This window comes from Coregonus clupeaformis, unplaced genomic scaffold (assembly GCF_020615455.1).
Source record: "Coregonus clupeaformis isolate EN_2021a unplaced genomic scaffold, ASM2061545v1 scaf1438, whole genome shotgun sequence".
Lineage (NCBI taxonomy): Eukaryota > Metazoa > Chordata > Actinopteri > Salmoniformes > Salmonidae > Coregonus > Coregonus clupeaformis.
This window is the reverse complement of record NW_025534892.1, coordinates 40,584-60,000: the sequence shown is the minus strand read 5'-3', so window position 1 is coordinate 60,000 and position 19,417 is coordinate 40,584. Positions and strand designations below refer to the sequence as shown.

The 19,417-nt window shown below is 45.2% G+C and overlaps 1 protein-coding gene across 5 annotated transcripts in view; it reads left to right on the top strand.

Annotated features, from left to right (window-relative positions):
- Nucleotides 1-19,417, top strand: part of erfl1 (Ets2 repressor factor like 1) — a 53,768-nt gene that overhangs the window by 29,542 nt on the left and 4,809 nt on the right. For 4 of the 5 annotated variants that reach the window (XM_045218200.1, XM_045218201.1, XM_041902682.2 and 1 more), the window contains 3 exons: nucleotides 14,069-14,187; nucleotides 15,006-15,240; nucleotides 17,255-17,438. In XM_045218200.1, coding sequence (XP_045074135.1) covers nucleotides 14,069-14,187; nucleotides 15,006-15,240; nucleotides 17,255-17,438 — 538 coding nt within the window. The remainder of the gene's footprint in view (nucleotides 1-14,068; nucleotides 14,188-15,005; nucleotides 15,241-17,254; nucleotides 17,439-19,417) is intronic. The other variant, XM_045218202.1, reaches the window with a different exon arrangement.

Sequence of the window (19,417 nt, the reverse complement as noted above, 5' to 3'; positions counted from 1 at the left end):
ATAGAATAACTGAATAGCTTAACCATCACTAGGCAGACAAGGAACGAAAATAAATTAGGGGTTGGCCTATAATAATAACTATAATAATAATAATAATAATTATTATTATTATTATTAATATTACTATTACTATTACTACTAATACTAATACTAATACTACTACAACTAAAAAAATATATAAAATAAATAAATAATAATAATAACATTCAATAATAATAATAACCATTGATTCCGTGGTTGTCAAAAAGGAGAACATTTATTCATAAATTGTGAAAATGCACATGATTCGTTGACTAATTACTTTTCAGTAGGCTACTTATCAAACATCAGGCCTATAAATCAAACACACACAAAAAATGACATGTTACCACTACTTTAGTATCCGTTCAATAATTGATATAGCTCACTGATGTTATGAGCTTGTTGTTTCAACATTCATACATGTAGGCTATTCAAATTTCCCTTCTTATTAATCTGTAGAGTGATACTTTTCCGGTAAACATGAGCGATCGAGTCCGAGCGAAGAGACAGGAGGCAATGGGAGCGGGAAGGAAGAGGAAAAGCACCTGTCTACACGGTTCTGGGGGAGTTCAACCCGCCGTTTCCGTTTTGGAAAAGCTGCGGTAGCGAGGTAACGAGACAATCCTAAGAACTTCAAACGAACGGACAGCCCAAACCGGCGGCGGCCAATCCGGTTGAAGACAGCATGAAATGAACAACTAACAACAGTTCATTACCGTCCGTCTCTCTCTGAAAAAAAACCACACTCTTTCCCTCTCTCATACTTTTTTAGATCGAAATCTTTACGAATTTAGAAAGGTCTGTTTGAATCTACATCTTGTTTCCATTGCAACAAATCTCAACATTCATCACACAATGTTTTACTATGAAATAATGGACAAGAGAGGGATGTGGATGGGCTGTGAATTAAATTAAAGAGTAGTAGCCTAGGATTTAGAAAAATACATAAGTGCACTCTGAAAAAATTGAAAAGTATAGAGGAAACGAGGAGGCAACTTGAGATAAAGGAGGAGAGGAGTGATACAGCAGGTGAAGAAGAGAGGGGGATGTATGGAGACAGAGGGAGGGAAAGAGAGAGGACTTGGGCAGAAGGGGGGAGTGTGTTAGACAGAGTTGGTAGGTGGTGGCAGGGAGATTAATGGTCTGTGTTGAGAGTTTGGGGCAGGGCACTCACTGCTTTGGCCCTCCTTCTAATTCTGTACTTAATCACCATCATTATGACACAGGGAGCGGACGGAGGAGAGAGGGAAGGAGGGAGATAGAGAGAGAAAGAGGAAAGGGGGGAAACCGAGGACAGAGAGAGAACAAGGTGATCAAGGAGGTTGATGAAGGAGAGAAGGATGGAGAGGGGACACTCGGGGTGGGGAAGAGAGAGCAAAGGAGAGGAGAAAGCGAGGATGTGTGCTTGAAATATTACTGTATGCTGGAGTGAGCAGGAGATGGAAGATAAGAAAGAAAGGGAGGGAGAGAAGGAAAGAAAGAGATGTGACAGCAAGTTGTAAAAGAAAAGATGGGGGTAAGCCTGAAGGTGGAGAGGAGAACCGAGAGAGAGAGAGAGAGAGAGAGAGAGAGAGAGAGAGAGAGATAGGTTGATGATGAATGGATAGAAAACAAGGATGAGAGAGGGAGCAGCATGAAAGAGTGCGTGTGGAAGAGGAGGGTGCCGCTCTGCAGATGATGAAACGCTAATTAAAGTGAACGAGAGACCTGAGCCCTTGGACTAACCCCTTGTCACAGTCTGTCAAGAGCAGGAGAGATTGAATGAATGAGGGAGGAAGGGAGGGAGGGAGGGAGGGGAAGAGGTAGTGGGAAGGTGAGACAGAGATTTAGGGAAGAGGGAAGTTCTTGATGTTCAATAGTTATGCCTTTAGGTCCAAGTTTAGTTTCCCATGCTGCCGTTTCATATGAACCATTATGAACTAAACAACTAAGTTTACCCAATACCTCTTGTTATGGGTATTTTCTATACTTTACATGGCATAGGCATTGTTTCTGGGTAATCTGAATAATTTATGTTCTGTATGACCTTGTACCAGTTATGGACAGTTGTCACTGTTCATTTTGGTGTCCAAGAAAGTGTATTGAATGGGTATGAAAGTGCCACTGTTGAGAGCCAGTGCTCCAGTGTTGCATCAAGGTTGGGGTGTAGTGACTGGATACATATCCTCTCATTTTCCAACATGTGCACAACATGGGCTTGAAAATGTCCACCACTATACTATCCAAAGATGAGCTCTCGGGTCAAGTAGAGAACATTACCTGTAGTTGGCATGACTCGTGGACTCATTTGCCAAGTGCCCTTGAATCGAAATCAAATAACTTGGGTGATTTGGAAATAAATAGCTACCATTATCATATACTTTATGTTTGATGTCATGCCTCTTCCACTGTATGGGTTGGGGTGGTATAACTACATGTCATTGTAACCTTGGTGTCCTTTATACGGACCAGTCATTTTCAGGGTTAACATGTTTTACCATAGCCTGTTTTTCGTATGTAGATAGCCATGAAACAATATCAGGTGAACCGCGTTATTAAATATACTTTTGTTGTCATCCTGTCACTATTACCATTGGTGCATTGGTTGTCACCCCTTCATGATATTTCCTTACTCCATCACGCATTTTGTTATTTAACTGGCGAGCTATATATAAACCCACCATTATTTATTTCTCAATGCTCATATTCATTCAATTAATCCCGGGTCTAATTCCTTTATTTATTTATTTAGCCCATCTCGATATCCCGCTTTCTTTTTTTCATCTCTCTCACCAACGATTATCCTGGCGTCTAATTAGAAATCGATGCTGTTGGGGCCGGCGGGTATTTGCGATGTGTTTGTGGACATTGAGAACAATTCCCCCGACAGAGACAGAGAGAGAAAGAGCGAGAAGAAAGAAAGTAAATATGAGGAAAAAACACACACACCTCCTCACTTTACCATACTGACAAGCAACTTCACTCCTTCCAGCTATTCTTCTTTTTAAAAAGCAGTAAAAAGCAAGTAACGGAGAAATGAAAATAATATCATTTTAACGACTGGCGCGAGGGATTTGAGAGGGGAGTTTTAATTTTTAGAATAAATAAACGATGAGGGGTATTTCAAAGCGCTTGAAATGAATGAGCCTAGCGCAACACTAAAATACAAACAAATGCTACAACCAACTATTTAGAAATAAATGGTATCGGCTGGGTCGCCAAGGCAGTATGCAGGAGACCATTGGCCTTCTCAGTTTCATTCTTGCTGGTTAATTTAGGTAATTATAGCCATAAAAATACTATTTTTGGCTTACAGGTATTAGCCTATTTATCTACTTATTATTATTATTATTATTATTATAATTATTACTATCATATTAATAGCTTACTATTATCATAATGATTATTATCATTATCATTATCGTTATGATTATTATGCCTGTGTTTAGTATTCATATAGTTTGCTGAATGTTATTTTTAAATAGATATGTAATTCATTGCTGAATTGTTCTGTATTTTCCTCTGCCTGACTCGGTCTGTGCCTCTGCGCCTGTCTACTCTATTCCGATACCGATCCAAAGTCTCTTCCGGTTGGCGCGTCCCGTGGAGAGGAGTCGGCAGAGGCGACGGGTTAGCACTATTACTGCCGGAGCAATCGAACCTAAACGAATTAGGAACCCCAGATGTCGGTCTGGGAGAACATTTTAAAACAAAGTGAAAAAGGAATGAGAGTGCGCCCTTTTATTAGTTCAGCTCACACCGGTACCGTCTGTGCTTAGCTTTATTTCTCTACCCATAATCAGTTTGCATCTTTTAGCAGTTTTTTGTTGTTGTTGACCCTTACAACGAAATCTCTCTCTCTCTCGCTCTATCTTTCTTTCTCTCTCGTGCTTTATTCGGACTTTGTTGAATTCAGTGTAAGGAAATGTCAAATTGGAAAATGCATTGTCATCTTTTAGCGATAAGGAAAAATTAAATAAGTTGTTTTTCTCGGTGTTGCCTCACATTTCGTCAGCCTCTCTGACGCTTTACTTGGCCAAGGCAATCTGCTGGTGTGTGTGTGCCTCTGTTTGTTGGTTTGGTATTTGAGTCAGTCCGTGCATGCATGTCTGTCAGTCCATCTCTCCATCTTGCGCGCTCATTAAACGTCCCTCTCTCCCCTTCCCCGCGTGTTGGTGCTCCCACTCTCGCCCTCCTTCCTCCTCGCCTCTCTCTCCCCTTGCCCATGGCTATATGATCGTGAAAAATGTGTTTACAAAACTCGCTCTCTCACAGATCAAACCGCACGCGAATCAAAGACTTGGAGAGAGGGAAAGAGAGAAGGAGAGGAGAGAGGGAAGAGAGGGGTGTGTGTAATTTTAAAATTCGTTTTTTTTTTCCTTGTGCATGTGGATGTCTGCACATGGCTCCTTTGGCAATACAATATCTTTAAGACCAAAACAACTGTTTGTGTTTCATAGTTAAACATGAGACATAATGTAATATTGATGTCTCCTTGACACACTAACACGGTGAAACACTGCCTGCCTCAGTTCAGTTGATCATTAGTGTGTATTACACGCCTTTTACAATGCTGTGCTAACAAGCACCTGAGAGAAGTTGTCATCTATAGTTGAGTTTTCAGAGGTGTGACACGAATTGGTTTAATTGACAGTTAGAGAAGCATATGCTGTTTTGTTTTATTTGTCATGTTGCTTTTTCTCAAAGTCCATTTTAGGCCAGTACATTTTTCTGAGGATGATGATGATGGTGTGTGTGTGTGGTGTTCAGGTATATATCAGAATATGGTGGGAGATGGAGGGAGGGAGAGTAGGGGTCTTTAGATTCATTATAACAAAACAAGGGACTGAATATAGAAGTGGGTAATACAATACAGTATTGATGGAACAAGGAGGAGAGGAAAGGGCCAGAGGGGAAGAGGAAGGGGACAGAGAGGAAGAGGAAGAGGACAGAGGAAAGGGACAGAGAGGAAGAGGAAGAGGACAGATAGGATTGGGACAGAGAGGAAGAGGAAGGGGACAGAGAGGAAGAGGACAGAGAGGAAGAGGAAGGGGACAGAGAGGAGGAGGAAGAGGACAGAGAGGAAGAGGAAGAGGACAGAGAGGAAGAGGAAAGGGACAGAGAGGAGGAGGAAGGGGACAGAGAGGAAGAGGAAGAGGACAGAGAGGAGAAGGAAGGGGACAGAGAGGAAGAGGAAGAGGACAGAGAGGGGAAGAGAGGAAGAGGAAGAGGACAGAGAGGAAGAGGAAGGGGACAGAGAGGAAGTGAAAGAGGGGGAAGAGGACAGAGAGGAAGAGGAAGGGGACAGAGAGGAAGAGGAAGAGGACAGAGAGGAAGAGGAAGAGGAAGAGGACAGAGAGGAAGATGAAGAAATAAAGAGAACAACTCGGCAAGACACAGAAGGGGACGAGGAAGAGAAGAGTGCCAGAGGAGAGAGGTGAAGGGGTGAAGAGAGGGGGATGAGAGAGGGGGAGGGAGAGGAGAGGCAGACAGACAGACAGGCGGGGGGAGCGATTATAGCAGGGTTTATGTATGAGCTATTGATTTAGTCTGTGGTGACTTCTTGAGTGGTTAATTCGGGAAGTGAGAGCGATAGAGAGAGTAACTCACTGACCAGAGAGGAGGAGGGATAAATAGAGAGGGGGGTAGAGAGCAGGGAAGGGAAGGATAAGGAGGAGAGAAGGGTCTGTAACAACTGCATCTCCTCATGGGGTGAAATCATTGACAATGGCAGCTTTTATCACCATGCATCTAAAGACAGGTGTTGAAAGCAGGCTGGTACGCTGTTGGTCTCGCAGGATGGAGTTAAAGGTGTCGTTTTTCTGCTAACCTTTGACCTCTGAATCCCATAACTGTCTGTATCCGAAATGACACCCTATTTCCTTTAAATGCACTACTTTTGACCAAGCACTGCTGAAAGTAGTGCACAATATAGGAACTAGCAAGCCATTTTGATCACCTGATCTGACAAACCACCATGCAGGGTTTCAGTAGGCTACATTCTGGTCCACAAAGAAAATATTATGTTCAAATGTCAGATTTTTCCATAAAACAGTTGTCTTTCTTGAACAAGTTTGATAGCTTTTGGTATCTTTCAAATCTCATGCTCTCACTTTCTCTACAACTTTGCAATTCTGAGCTCTCTCTTGTGCATCTGGTCTCACACACACCCGCACGCACACACACACACACACACACACACACACACACACACACACACACACACACACACACACACACACACACCTTCCCTGTTTACCTTTAGGATAGGGTGAAGTTCAGCCCATAGGACACTCATCTGCTCAATAGAAACAACAGATGGTTCTGCCGTTCTCACTGTCTTACCCTGTCTGGAGGAGTCAACATCAACATCAACGTCAACCCTAACCTTAACCCCAAATCCCTAACCCTAAACCTAACCCTAATTGTAACCCTAACCCTAAACCTAACCCCTAAGCCTAAAATAGCATTTTCCTTGTGGGGATCAGCGAAATGTCCGCACTTGTCCGAATTTTCCTTGGAATTTTCCTTGGACTTCTGGTCCCCACAAGGATAGTAAAACCAAACCACACACACACACACACACACACACACACACACACACACACACACACCTTGCATCTGAAAGTAGTCATTTGCAGTTAATCAAACGGTGTGAAATTGCCACATCATGAAATATTTTTCGTATATATGTTTGTAGATGTAATCATGTATGTGCGTGTCGCTTTTTGTGTACTAGCTGTGCATATGCATGTCTCCCGCTTGTGTGAAGTTTAAGGTCCGCTCGCCAGAGCAGTTTATTTTCCTCTTTCTCTTTCCCTCTCTCTTCCTTCTCGCGCAGGTTTTGATCTCTCAGCCGCGAGATCAAAGGCGCTCTCTGGCTATTAGTCAGCGCGAGCCATTGATCCCTCATCGATCCACGCGAGACACAGCCGCCCCGTGAACACCGTACTAGGCTCCCCAAAGCTCTCCCGCGCGTCGGGAGAGAGAGAGCAAGCAAGGAGAGAGGGAAAACGCAAAGGGGGGCAATGTGTGTGTGCATCTGTGTGTATTTTTCACTGGCACGGGTAGAGCCAAGCTCGAGCTTTTTCTTTGCCGCGGGACATGAAACAATGAGGCTCGAGCCGGTTTTAATAAAGCGCGCTTTCCCTCCTTTCAACTCTGGCGCTAGGCGGACGAGCCGGCAGCGGAGAGCGATCGATAATTAATGACGATGAATAATTTAACCCTATCGATTGATACTTTTTCTTCCTCTTTTTTTCTTCGTATTTTCCTTATATCTTAAGGCCGGTGTTCTGAAAGGTTGTGACCATATCACATGCAACCCTCTCGCGTCACCATCTCCTTAACTTGAGCAAGTTTTCCAAACATTCGCTTCCTCATCCACATGCCAATCTACTGTATATATATATTTTAATTATTTAGCTTCATAACTACACACACTAGTTAGTCTTCTTAATAAAATCGTAATCATTAGGATTCACATACAAAACTTACTCCCATTTATTTCCCCTGCATACACTGGTTGAATAAACGTTGATTCCACGTAATTTCAATGATATTAAGTTGAACCAAGGTGAAATAGAACCTAGACTTTGAATTGATGGCTGTTTGGGGATGTGGATTCACAAACACACATATCTCCAAAAGGCTCATTGGTTTTCATGCACCCAATGCTTATAGGCCTACATTGTATGGTCTTTTTTTTTTGTTGTTGATGAAATTACGTTTTGTTTCTGAACTGGTTTAGCAGTTTTGGGTTTATAGTCATTTTTACAGGCTCATTTCAAGTTCTCCATTATTTCCTCTTCTTGACCTCATCCTCTTTTGACTTTTGTTCATTTTTCTTTCTTCCCCCCATTTCTCCCACCATCAATCCAAGTTGTATTGCTGTCTGTTCCATAGACCTCTCCACCTTCCAGTTTAACATTTGGACAGCCAGCAGGTCCTGTCTTCCATCCTCCTGCATTTCTTCCCCCTGCCCCTCTGCCTCCTTCCTCCCTTCCTCCCTCCTCTCCTCTCCCCCTCTTCTTCTCCTCTTACAAACCCATACCACAGTCCCTCTGTTCTTCCACCCCGAGGCTGGCCAGAGTGTCAGAGCTAACCAGAGAGAGGAACAGAGAAAGAGAGAGAGTGAGAGGGGGTAGAAGGATAGAGAGAGGGGGGTTCAGTTGAGCATTTTCAGGGGCAACCAAAAAAGAAAGATGAGACAGATGTACAGTTTGTTTCATCTGTTGGAAAGAGAGAGCGAGAGAAGCCAGACTCGTATCTCTTCTCATATATTTTCCTTTTTTTATTGAGACCCTACACTTTTTCCATCTTTAGACACCACTGGAGACAAAATGTTGCCAGAATGTCAGTCTGTCACCCTTCCATCTCTGGCTGCTACTCTTCACTCTGTGCCCTCTCTGTCCACAGTCTCTCCATTACCAGTCTTTCTTCTGTTCCAAGTCCCCACTCTACCGCAAGACCCCACTTTACCCCTGTTCTAAGTCCCCATTCTACCCCAAGTCCCTACTCTACCCAAGTCCCCACTCTACCCCAAGTCCCCACTCGACCCCTGTTCCATGTCCCCACTCTACCCCCGTTTCAAGTCCCCACTCTACCCCAATTCTCCAGTCTACCCCTGTTCGAAGTCCCCACTCTACCCCAAGTCCCCACTCTACCCCTGTTCCAAGTCTCCACACATCTGTCAGACCTGATTTAGTGAACTGCAGTTCATTACCATATAGAATCTGATTCCACATTTCCATTCACAGAAAAGCTCAATAGTGAACTCCAAGGCATGTGCAGGTGTACTATGGGGTTCCAGGACACATGTTATCAGTGTATTAGTGGAACAGTGGAACAATAGTTGCCAGTGTGAAACTGGGACAATATGTCTCACACTCTGCCTTCTTTGTTATTGGTGATTAGAGTGATCCAGCATCTATACTGTTGTATTGGTTGGCCAACAGTTACTGTGTGAGACTGGTCTTTTCTTTGGTCCATTATAGGCTAGTCCCCAATGCTGCCTGCAAACCTCTTTGTGAGTGTCTTTTAGCCTTTGTTTATGCACTGTGTGTGTGTGTGGCGTGTGTGTGTGTGTGTGTGCATGTGTGTGGTCTGCATCTTTGGTAAACAATGAACATGTGTATGTGTGTGTGTGTGTGTGTGTGTATTGATTCAGTTAGTATCCACGGTTTCAACAACGACTCATTGTGTGTGCTATTACCATCGGTCTCTACCTGTACGCTGGTGTTTGTATGCGTGAGTGGAGTATGTGCTTGTGACTCGGTGTGTCTCTGTGTGTACACACACTCCATCAGTCTATCTGTGTGTCTCTGTATCTGCCAGTGTGTGTGGTGTGGTGTGTGTGCGTGAGGAGCAGTATTCCCTGAGCTGCTAGTTATAATGTTTCTGGGGGTGATAGGGGGAACTTGAAAGCCCTGTGCTGCCCAAATCAAAACTAACAAGGAAATGATAGGGGCTCCTTTATCTTCTCTCTGGCCTGAGGGGGGCTGAGGGGGGCGAGAGAGGGAGATCGGGGAGGGAGTGGGGGGGAGAGGGGGGGCTTCCTCTCTGATTTGTAAAAAATGCATTACCTCCGAAATCAAACGGAAAATTACTGCGCCGAAGCATAACACACAGAGCAGGAGAGGGAGGGAAGGAGGGAGGGAGAGAAGACAGTGGACAGGTGGGAAAGGGAAGGGAGGAGTCACCTGTGGAGATAGGCTGGCGGATAGATAGGAGATGCGTAGGAGGAAAGAGAGGTAGACCTTGTCCGATACTAGAGCGCCCATATTGTGTATCCTCTGAGAGTATAGACTGGGGTTTAGGAGCCTATGGTAAATGATAGGATGATGTGCTATTGATGGCCCAAGCTCAAGGGAATAGGGAAAGCATAGATTGTTGCAAACATATAATTACATATAGAATCATAGACATATAGGAGCTCTATGGCTGCAAAGACTAAATAAAGTTGAAAGTTGAAATTCAGTGCCTGTCAGGTCTCAAACATGCTTAAATACTGTAAATGTAGCCGCTAAAGGTGTTGAAATAATTCCACAACAATATCTGGGAAATTGTTTTGAATGTACAGCTTCCTAGAATTCATAGTTATCTTAGTAAATAATTGAACAGGATTGTTAGTTACAGGTGAAGATAATTACTTGAGACAGACAGAGTTTGCACTCAAGGATGGACAGTAAAGGATGGACAGTAAAAGAGGAACAGTAAAGGAGGGACAGTAAAGGACAGTAAAGGATGGACAGTAAAATATGGACAGTAAAGGAGGGACAGTAAAGGAGGAGCAGTAAAGGAGGAGCAGTAAAGGATGGACAGTAAAAGAGGGACAGTAAAGGATGGACAGTAAAGGAGGAGCAGTAAAGGAGGGACTGTAAAGGAGGGACAGTAAAGGAGGGACAGTAAAGGAGGGACAGTAAAGGAGGGACAGTAAAGGATGGACAGTAAAGGAGGGACAGTAAAGGATGGACAGTAAAGGAGGAGCAGTAAAGGATGGACAGTAAAGGAGGGACAGTAAAAGGAGGGACAGTAAAGGAGGGACAGTAAAGGAGGGACAGTAAAGGATGGACAGTAAAGGAGGAGCAGTAAAGGAGAGCAGTAAAGGAGGAGCAGTAAAGGAGGGACAGTAATGGAGGAGCAGTAAAGGAGGGACAGTAAAGGAGGGACAGTAAAGGAGGGACAGTAATGGAGGAGCAGTAAAGGAGGGACAGTAATGGAGGAGCAGTAAAGGAGGAGCAGTAGGAACAAGAAAATGAGGAAGAGAGGAAAAAGAAGAAGGGATATATGCAGTCAGACGATGGATTCTGAGAAAGAGAGAGAGGTCTGAAAATACAAAGATGAAGAGAGCGGGAAGAGCCACAGTCCAAAGACTAAAAGAGAGAGAGAGAGAGAGAGAGAGAGAGGGTGAGAGTGAGTGAGTGAGAAATGCCTGGAGTTAGTAATAATAATTTATACAAACACACCTCAATAATTCACGTACCATTTCAATGCTGGAGGGAAAATCCACATTTCATAGAGCATAATTAAATAGAGGCAGAGAGTGGAGAGTGAGAGATGGAGAGACCAGCATTAAAGATACTATTGCAGCGGCAGAGTTTATTTTCCATTTGAGGTTTGTAAAACAACCAAGATGAAATTGTAATATCCAAACTATATCCAATCTCTTGGACTCGTCTCACTTCACTTCATCCTAACATTGACAGGTGCTCATCTTTAGTATTTCACCATTCACCTCCACAGTTGTCTAATGTGCACAGTAGAATTAGAATTACAACTCTGTCTTTAGTCATATTCACTCATATTACATGGTCAGCCATAGTAGTATGGTGCCCCTGGAGCAAATTAGGGTTAAGTGCCTTGCTCAAGGGCACATCGACAGATTTTCCATCTTGTCAGCTCGGGTATTTAGAGCCCAACGCTCTAACCACTTGGCTACCTGCCGCCCTAATTCACAGTTTAACTTCTATATTCAGAGGTTATTTTCTCAGAAATAATATGGATGTGAATGAATGTTCAGACAGAAAGACGCTGCTGATCAACAGTTTGCTGGGCAATAAATATGTCTGGAGCGGCTTATTGTATTTATTCTGTACATTTACCTGTTGTGCTTTTCACTAGCCAACCCAATTCCGATTTTTTGGCATTTATTTGGCATATTCGATACAGACCTTATCTTAGGTATTAGCAATGTGTCACGATCGTCATAATGAGTGGACCAAGGCGCAGCGTGATATGCGTACATCTCTTTAATAGTGTACTAGCAACACGATACAAATAACAAAAACAACAAAACGAAACGTGAAGTCCTCGGTTAACAACACAAACCTACATGGAACAAGATCCCACAAAACACAAGTGCACAACAGGCTGCATAAGTATAGTTCCCAATCAGAGACAACAAGCAACAGCTGATTCTCGTTGCCTCTGATGGAGAACCACCCCGGCCAACATAGAAACACATAACCTAGAAACTGAACATAGAACACAAAACATAGACCCTACACACCCTGGCTCAACATATAAGAGTCCCCAGAGCCAGGGCGTGACAGTACCCCCCCAAAGGCGCGGACTGCGACCGTGACCACCACCCTCTAACAACCCCCCCGTAGCGCCCCTGGTCTGGTCCCGCTGGCTGGAGCTGGACTGGACATCGGTGGAGCGGATTGCTTAGGCTCCGGTGTGGAGCAGCTGACCGGTACCTGACCAGGCACCGGTGCAACAGGCACGGGCTGTGCCGGACTGACGATGCGCACTACAGGCTTGGTGCGGGGAGCAGGGACGGGCCGGACCGGGCTGGTGACGCGGACCACAGGCTTGGTGCGGGGAGCAGGAACGGGCCGGACCGAGCTGACGTCGCGCACCACTGGCTTGGTGCGGGGAGCAGGGACGGGCCGGACCGGGCTGGCGACGCGCACCACAGGCTTGGTGCGGGGAGCAGGAACGGGCCGGACCGGGCTGACGTCGCGCACCACTGGCTTGGTGCGGGGAGCAGGAACGGGCCGGACCGGGCTGACGTCGCGCACCTCTGGCTTGGTGCGGGGAGCAGGAACGGGCCGGACCGGGCTGACGACGCGTACCACAGGCTTGGTGCGGGGAGCAGGAACAGGCCGGGCCGGGCTGGCGACGCGCACCACTGGCTTGGTGCGGGGAGCAGGAACAGGCCGGGCCGGGCTGGCGACGCGCACCATAGGCTTGGTGCGGGGAGCAGGAACAGGCCGGGCCGGGCTGGCTACGCGCACCATTGGCTTGGTGTGAGGGGCAGGAACAGGCCGGGCCGGGCTGGCGACGCGCACCATTGACTTGGTGCGAGGGGCAGGAACAGGCCGGGCCAGGCTGGCGACGCGCACCATTGGCTTGGTGCGATGGGCAGGAACAGGCCGGGCCGGGCTGGCGACGCGCACCACAGGCTTGGTGCGGGGAGCAGGACCAGGCCGGGCCGGGCTGGCGACGCGCACCATTGGCTTGGTGCAAGGTGCAGGAACAGGCCGGGCCGGGCTGGCGACGCGCATCACAGGCTTGGTGCGAGGGACAGGAACAGGCCGGACCGTACTGGGAACACACACCACTGGCCTTGTGTGGGGATCAGGAACGGGCCGGACTGGTAACACACCTCAGTACCTCTCGCCGTGCCTCTACACTCTCCTTCCCTCTACTGACCAATGGCCCCCGTAACCTGGTGGCCTTCTCTCCTCGTCCACAAACTCGCCCTTTATCTGCCTCCAGCAGCCCCGTCGTCCATGCCGTGTGCCCCCCCCAAAAAATGTATTGGGGGTGCCTCTCGACCTGTCCGACGACAGCCCGGTTGGCGCCGCTTCTCCTCTCCTGCCTGGGTCTCCCCCTTCATCGCCCTCTGGTAACGGACGGCCTCGTCCTCCGTGATCTGCCCCCAACCGAGGAGGACATCCACTAACGTTACCTTCGGCGTTTGCTCCTGGACACGCTGCTTGGTCCTGTATTGGTGGGATCTTCTGTCACGGTCGTCATAATGAGTAGACCAAGGCGCAGCGTGATATGCGTACATCTCTTTAATAGTGTACTAGCAACACGATACAAATAACAAAAACAACAAAACGAAACGTGAAGTCCTCGGTCATACACAAACCTACACGGAACAAGATCCCACAAAACACAAGTGCACAACAGGCTGCCTAAGTATGGTTCCCAATCAGAGACAACAAGCAACAGCTGATTCTCGTTGCCTCTGATTGAGAACCACCCCGGCCAACATAGAAACACATAACCTAGAAACTGAACATAGAACACAAAACATAGACCCTACACACCCTGGCTCAACATATAAGAGTCCCCAGAGCCAGGGCGTGACACAATGTGAAAAGGTGAAAATAATTCAGCTTTATTTGTTTTTACTCACCTGGCCTTGGTTCTCATTTTAGTTTCTATTTTTCTAATGTTCTCCTCATGGTATTACAAAATATGAATATATCATCCCTCTCTCCCCCCCTTTTTTTAATTTTAATTTTTCTCCCAGGAAATAAAAGTAATTTGAATAAATTTGAATTTTTCCCTCTCTCCTCTTTTCTCCCTCTGTCTCCCCATCTCTCAGGTGTAGTGGAGGCATGGACTGTAACTGCGTCAGTGATCTGTTGCTCACCCCCCCTGTCCCTGCCCTCTGGACACCAGGTGAGGCAAGCAGGATGGGGGCACTTTTTTGCGGAAGCCGGGGTACGTGGTTTGGGGAGTTGGGGATTTTATTAGTGTTGTGGAGGAACATTTGATGAACTTTTGGGGGAGGGCAGATATCAGTTATACACTAAAGGGGAGATGTACAAAGTGCTTGTACCTGTGCAATGTTAAGTGTTAACTGTTATTATCAGCAGGGATGAAATAGGCAACAAAAAACCTTGACGCTAATTTACCAAACTGTCTATATTTACTAAACAAATGCTTTATTCCTACCTCTTAACCTTTGTACCTTTTTGTAGTAGGTTTACTTGTATTCCCTTGCATATTTTTTCCCTGTGTTACCGCTTAGTACATCAGGCCTTCATAGCTAGTGTTTTCTAATGGTCAATATGTATACTCCAACAAGTCTGGATTATAAAGAGAATTTGTTATATATAAATAACAAAAAACTTACCACACACATCGGTGAACAAATAACGTTTCTAATTTGTTAGGATTCATGTTTCTTTACTTAATTAGCCAGAATTGTTGTTCAATTGATTAGCTATTTAATTCTATTAGAAGTGTATGGCAGCAGGCAGTTAGAATTCAAGTATTGTCAAAATGTAAGTAGCATCCATCAACTCTGACAGAGAGCTGAAATCTAACTGACCAGCTAGTGGGTCCAAGCTAGAGGGCATTAGTATTACCACAGAGCAACATTGCTGTAGGCACACTCTATGATATTAAACACATCATCCCTTAACTGCATCACTCCATCAGTCATCCAGACAGCTAGCCCCTTTGGCCAGCACTCACCATTCACAAACCAATAGGCCTCAATCTCATCCTTCTGCTCTCCTGCTCCTCCTCCTCAGGCATCGCCTTCCCAGACTGGGCCTACAAGCCTGAGTCGAGCCCCGGCTCGCGACAGATTCAGCTTTGGCACTTCATCCTGGAGCTGCTGCAGAAGGAGGAGTACCAGAGTGTGATTTCCTGGCAGGGGGAATATGGAGAGTTTGTCATCAAGGACCCCGACGAGGTGGCCAAACTGTGGGGCCTCCGGAAATGCAAACCCCACATGAACTACGATAAGCTGAGCAGGGCGCTAAGGTAGGAACTGTGTGTGTGTGTGTGTGTGTGTGTGTGTGTGGGTGGGTGGGTGTGCATGTGCTTTATCTGATATATTTCAGTCTAAGAAGCCAGAAAAAATAGCAGTATTTATTTTGGGTGGATTTAAGTCCTACGTGTCTCATTCACCTTCTCCCTCCATGTCAGTAAAAATGGAAAGTAAAATATGATGTTTTTTCCTTAGGAATGTCAATACCCTCGATTTCACCTTATTTTCCAATGTCCAAATGGAAAAGTTCACTACTAAACCTCCATATAAAATAGCTTGGACTTAGACCTACCGAGAATCAATCAAGTCCTTCTGCAGTCTCAGAAATACTTGGCTCAAAACTCTCTAGGCATTGCTATGTGATTTAAGCTATAACCCTGCTACCTATTCTGCTATACATCATTCTATTGAATTTACCCCCTGCACCCCACCGCTACTCATTGTTTACTTATCAAATGACAATATACACACACGCGCACACACACACACACACACACACACATGCACACACACCGCACACACACACACACACACACACACACACACACACACACACACACACACACACACACACACACACACACACACACACACACACACACACACACACACACACACACACACACACACACACACACACACACACACACACACACACACACACACACCCTGTTACCCCCCTCCCTGGTTTCCCCTGCCCTCTCGTTAATGGGGGCTGTCGTAGGGGTCTAATTGTTATGAATTGGTTGGGGCCATAATTAGCCTTCTTGATTAGCCTAGCTTAATTGCTCAATTAAGGGCCGCGGCACAATTGCCACGCAAAGCAAAAGTGTACAAATCACTGCGAGGGCCCCAACCGTTTGTTGTGGATACATACTGATATATGCAGGTCTGTATGCCTGTGAAGTTGTTACCTTATATCTACAGCGTAGCTATACAAGACTTTCACTTTGTCACAGGCCTATTTTAAATTACTTACATGCTTCAAATACAGACAATTAAAGTCTAAGAATGTATCAGGACAGTCACCAAGCTTGAGCACACATTTGAAAATATAACACGTTTTTTCTTTATTCAGTTTTGAGAACACCCCCCACCCCGCCCCACCTCTGTACCTGAAGTACCAACCCTCTCATCTGAACCATATGGCAGTATGTAGTATCTGACAGTGTAGGATTCTGACAGGTGTTGTAGCCTGTGACACCTCAGTAGGTGGCACAGGAAACAAGCACTGTAGGGTTAGAGTGATTGGCACCTGAGGTTGTTTCCATAGAGACACCACTCACACTGTAGTTCCACCCTCAAAGAGGCACTTCAGTTGCAAATGATGCCAGAAGCACTGACAGCAAGAGTTGATGTATATATATTATGCATATTTCTGTACATATACATGTAATAAATCAAATGTATTCATCACATTCTTCGTAAACAACAGGTGTGGAAAAACAGTGAAATGCTTATTTACATACATTATCATTGCTGTATGTCAACGGTGCACAGCAGGTCAGATCAGGCCCTGGAGGGATGTTGTCTATGCGCTGGTTTTTGGTTTTAGTCAGGGACTTATTTAGTCCTGCCTAACGAGGTGTGTGGAGACTCTATCAAATCAAAACATGAATTGATCAGTGAGATGCCAGGGAAAAACAAACCCAGCAGGAGTTTAGCCCTGGAGGACCGGTGTTGTTCCCCCTGCTGCTAAAGGGAAAACATTACTATTGACCAGGGACTATCCAACCTTGCTCCTGGAGAGCTACCCTCCTGTAGTTTCGCCAACCCCAGGTGTAACTCACCTGATTCATTTTACCAACCATCTTATTATTAGCATCAGTTGTGCTAGATTAGGGTTGGAGCGAAAACCTACAGGACGGTAGCTCTCCAGGAAGCAGGTTGGTTCGATGAAAACATGGATATTTATTTCTAACTCTTCATATTTATGTCTCTCCTTTCTCCATTCCCTCCATCCTAATCTCTTCCCTTTCACCTTTCTCTCCATCCTCCCCCACCCAGGTACTACTACAACAAGCGCATTTTGCACAAAACCAAAGGGAAGCGTTTCACCTACAAGTTTAACTTCAGTAAGGTGGTGCTGGTGAACTATCCTCTGCTGGACATGGCCAGCTCCCCCTTCCTGCTCCAGAACCACTTCAATGGGGGCTCTGCCGCGCCCGACTGTAGCCCTGTCACACCCGAGGTACGGAGGGAGGAAGTGAGGGAGGGTGGGTGGGTGGGAGGGAGGAAGGAATGGAGTTTATGACAGAGGGAGGGATGGAGAGAAAGGGTAATGGATGGAGGAGGGTATCGAGAGAAAGGAGAAAGAGAGGATTACTAGGACGGACAGCAATTACAGGTATTCCAGAATAGACAGCTACTCCAAGTTATTCCCCGGTATTATCACAATCCATCACATTGTCTACATTGAGCTGTCATTTGCACAGTACATGTTTGAATTCACCAAAATTAAGGGACAAGTTGGATAGAAAACCAGCAGATTCCGAGTACCTGAGAACCATCAACGACAAACATTGGGAAAAAGAAGAGCGAAATAAAGGGAGGAAAATGAGAGGGAGAGATGGAAATATGGTTGCCACAACTCCATACTTGATTGTTTATTAATGTTGATTTGATTCGGCGGGTCTAGCTAAAATCCATTTCGTATCAGGGAACTGCAGATTGCACTGTACAGACTCCTGCTGTGTATTCATTCTTCAGTTACGGGAGGATCAATTGTATTCCGCGTATCTTATCAGACATATTTTATTCACTGTCTCTAATAGCAGCAGTCCTGATCATGATAAAATGGTCTTCACTTATTATTTGCCCAGAGTAATTTTGAAATTTTTACAAAGATAAATCTTCTTGGACCACCAGAGGGGTTGTATGAATAAAACTGTCCTGTTACAGTTTGTAATGATACAATAGAAACACGTATTGAAGTAATGTTCTGTGCTCAGGCTGCATATTTAACTTTTCTGATTGATCAATTTAGGTGATGATATATTACAATTAAACAGTAACTGATTCTTACTTTCTCATTTGCTTGGATATCGAAATTGCTATGACAATTATTTTTTACTGATTTTTTAACAAATACAAAAAACTGACATTGCGATACTAGTGCAATTGGTATTTTATCTTTATTAATTTAATTCATGAAATGTATTTAAAAGGGAATAGAGTTAACTTTAAATTACTAGCATAGTCTTTGCTTGTCCTGAAAGATAGAACAAGAAAAAGAGAGTCACAAAGAGAGTGAAGGAAAAAGTGGAGAGATGGTTTTAACTTGTCCTTAAAACAAAAGAAGACGTTATCCACCCTTCTCACATTCCCGTCTCGGGTTGGCCTATCCCTCTATCACCGATTGAAAATGAAAGAAATAAAAGACAAGTAGATACGTCAGATCAGATCAATGCTCGGTCATTAATGCAGGTTTGGTTAAGCAATCCAGATCATGCAGCTTGGAAGTACAGTCTCGCTTTTCAAACTTGGAGCTGAGGGGTGACAGAAATTATTGATCCCAGCTCTTCTAAAAAAAGATAAATCCCCCCTCTCTCTCTCTGTCTCCCTCGACTCTGTGTGACTTAACCGTTTAGTTTGTTTGGCCTCCTTTTCTCTTTCCTGTTTTAAAGCACCTCTACACACACAGACACACACACACACACACACACACACACACACACACACACACACACACACACACACATACATTCTCCCCTCTCTCTCTCTCTCTCTCTCTCTCTCTCTCTCTCTCTCTCTCTCTCTCTCTCTCTCTCTCTCTCTCTCTCTCTCTCTCTCTCTCTCTCTCTCTCTCTCTCTCTCTCTCTCTCTCTTACCCCACATCTATTATTTTGTTTACTCTTTCTCTCTCTCTACCTTACATCAATCCTTTCCCTCCTTTGTCCCCTCACACTCTTCCCTCCTCGAAGGGCGCCCAATCCCTCTCTCTCTTGTCGTTTATCCTTTGTGCCCACTTAATCGTTGGCCTCCATTTGACTCTGTACTTCTCCTGGCTTTGAGCCCTCTGCGTCCTCCTACCTCCTCTCCTCATCTTCTCCTCTGTTCTATCTTCTCCTCTCCTCTCCCTTTCAGTCCCCTGGCACTTCCTTTTATCCTGTCCTTGTCGTGACTGTTTGTGTGTTTGCACCACACACTAAAGGGTGCCATTGCCATCAA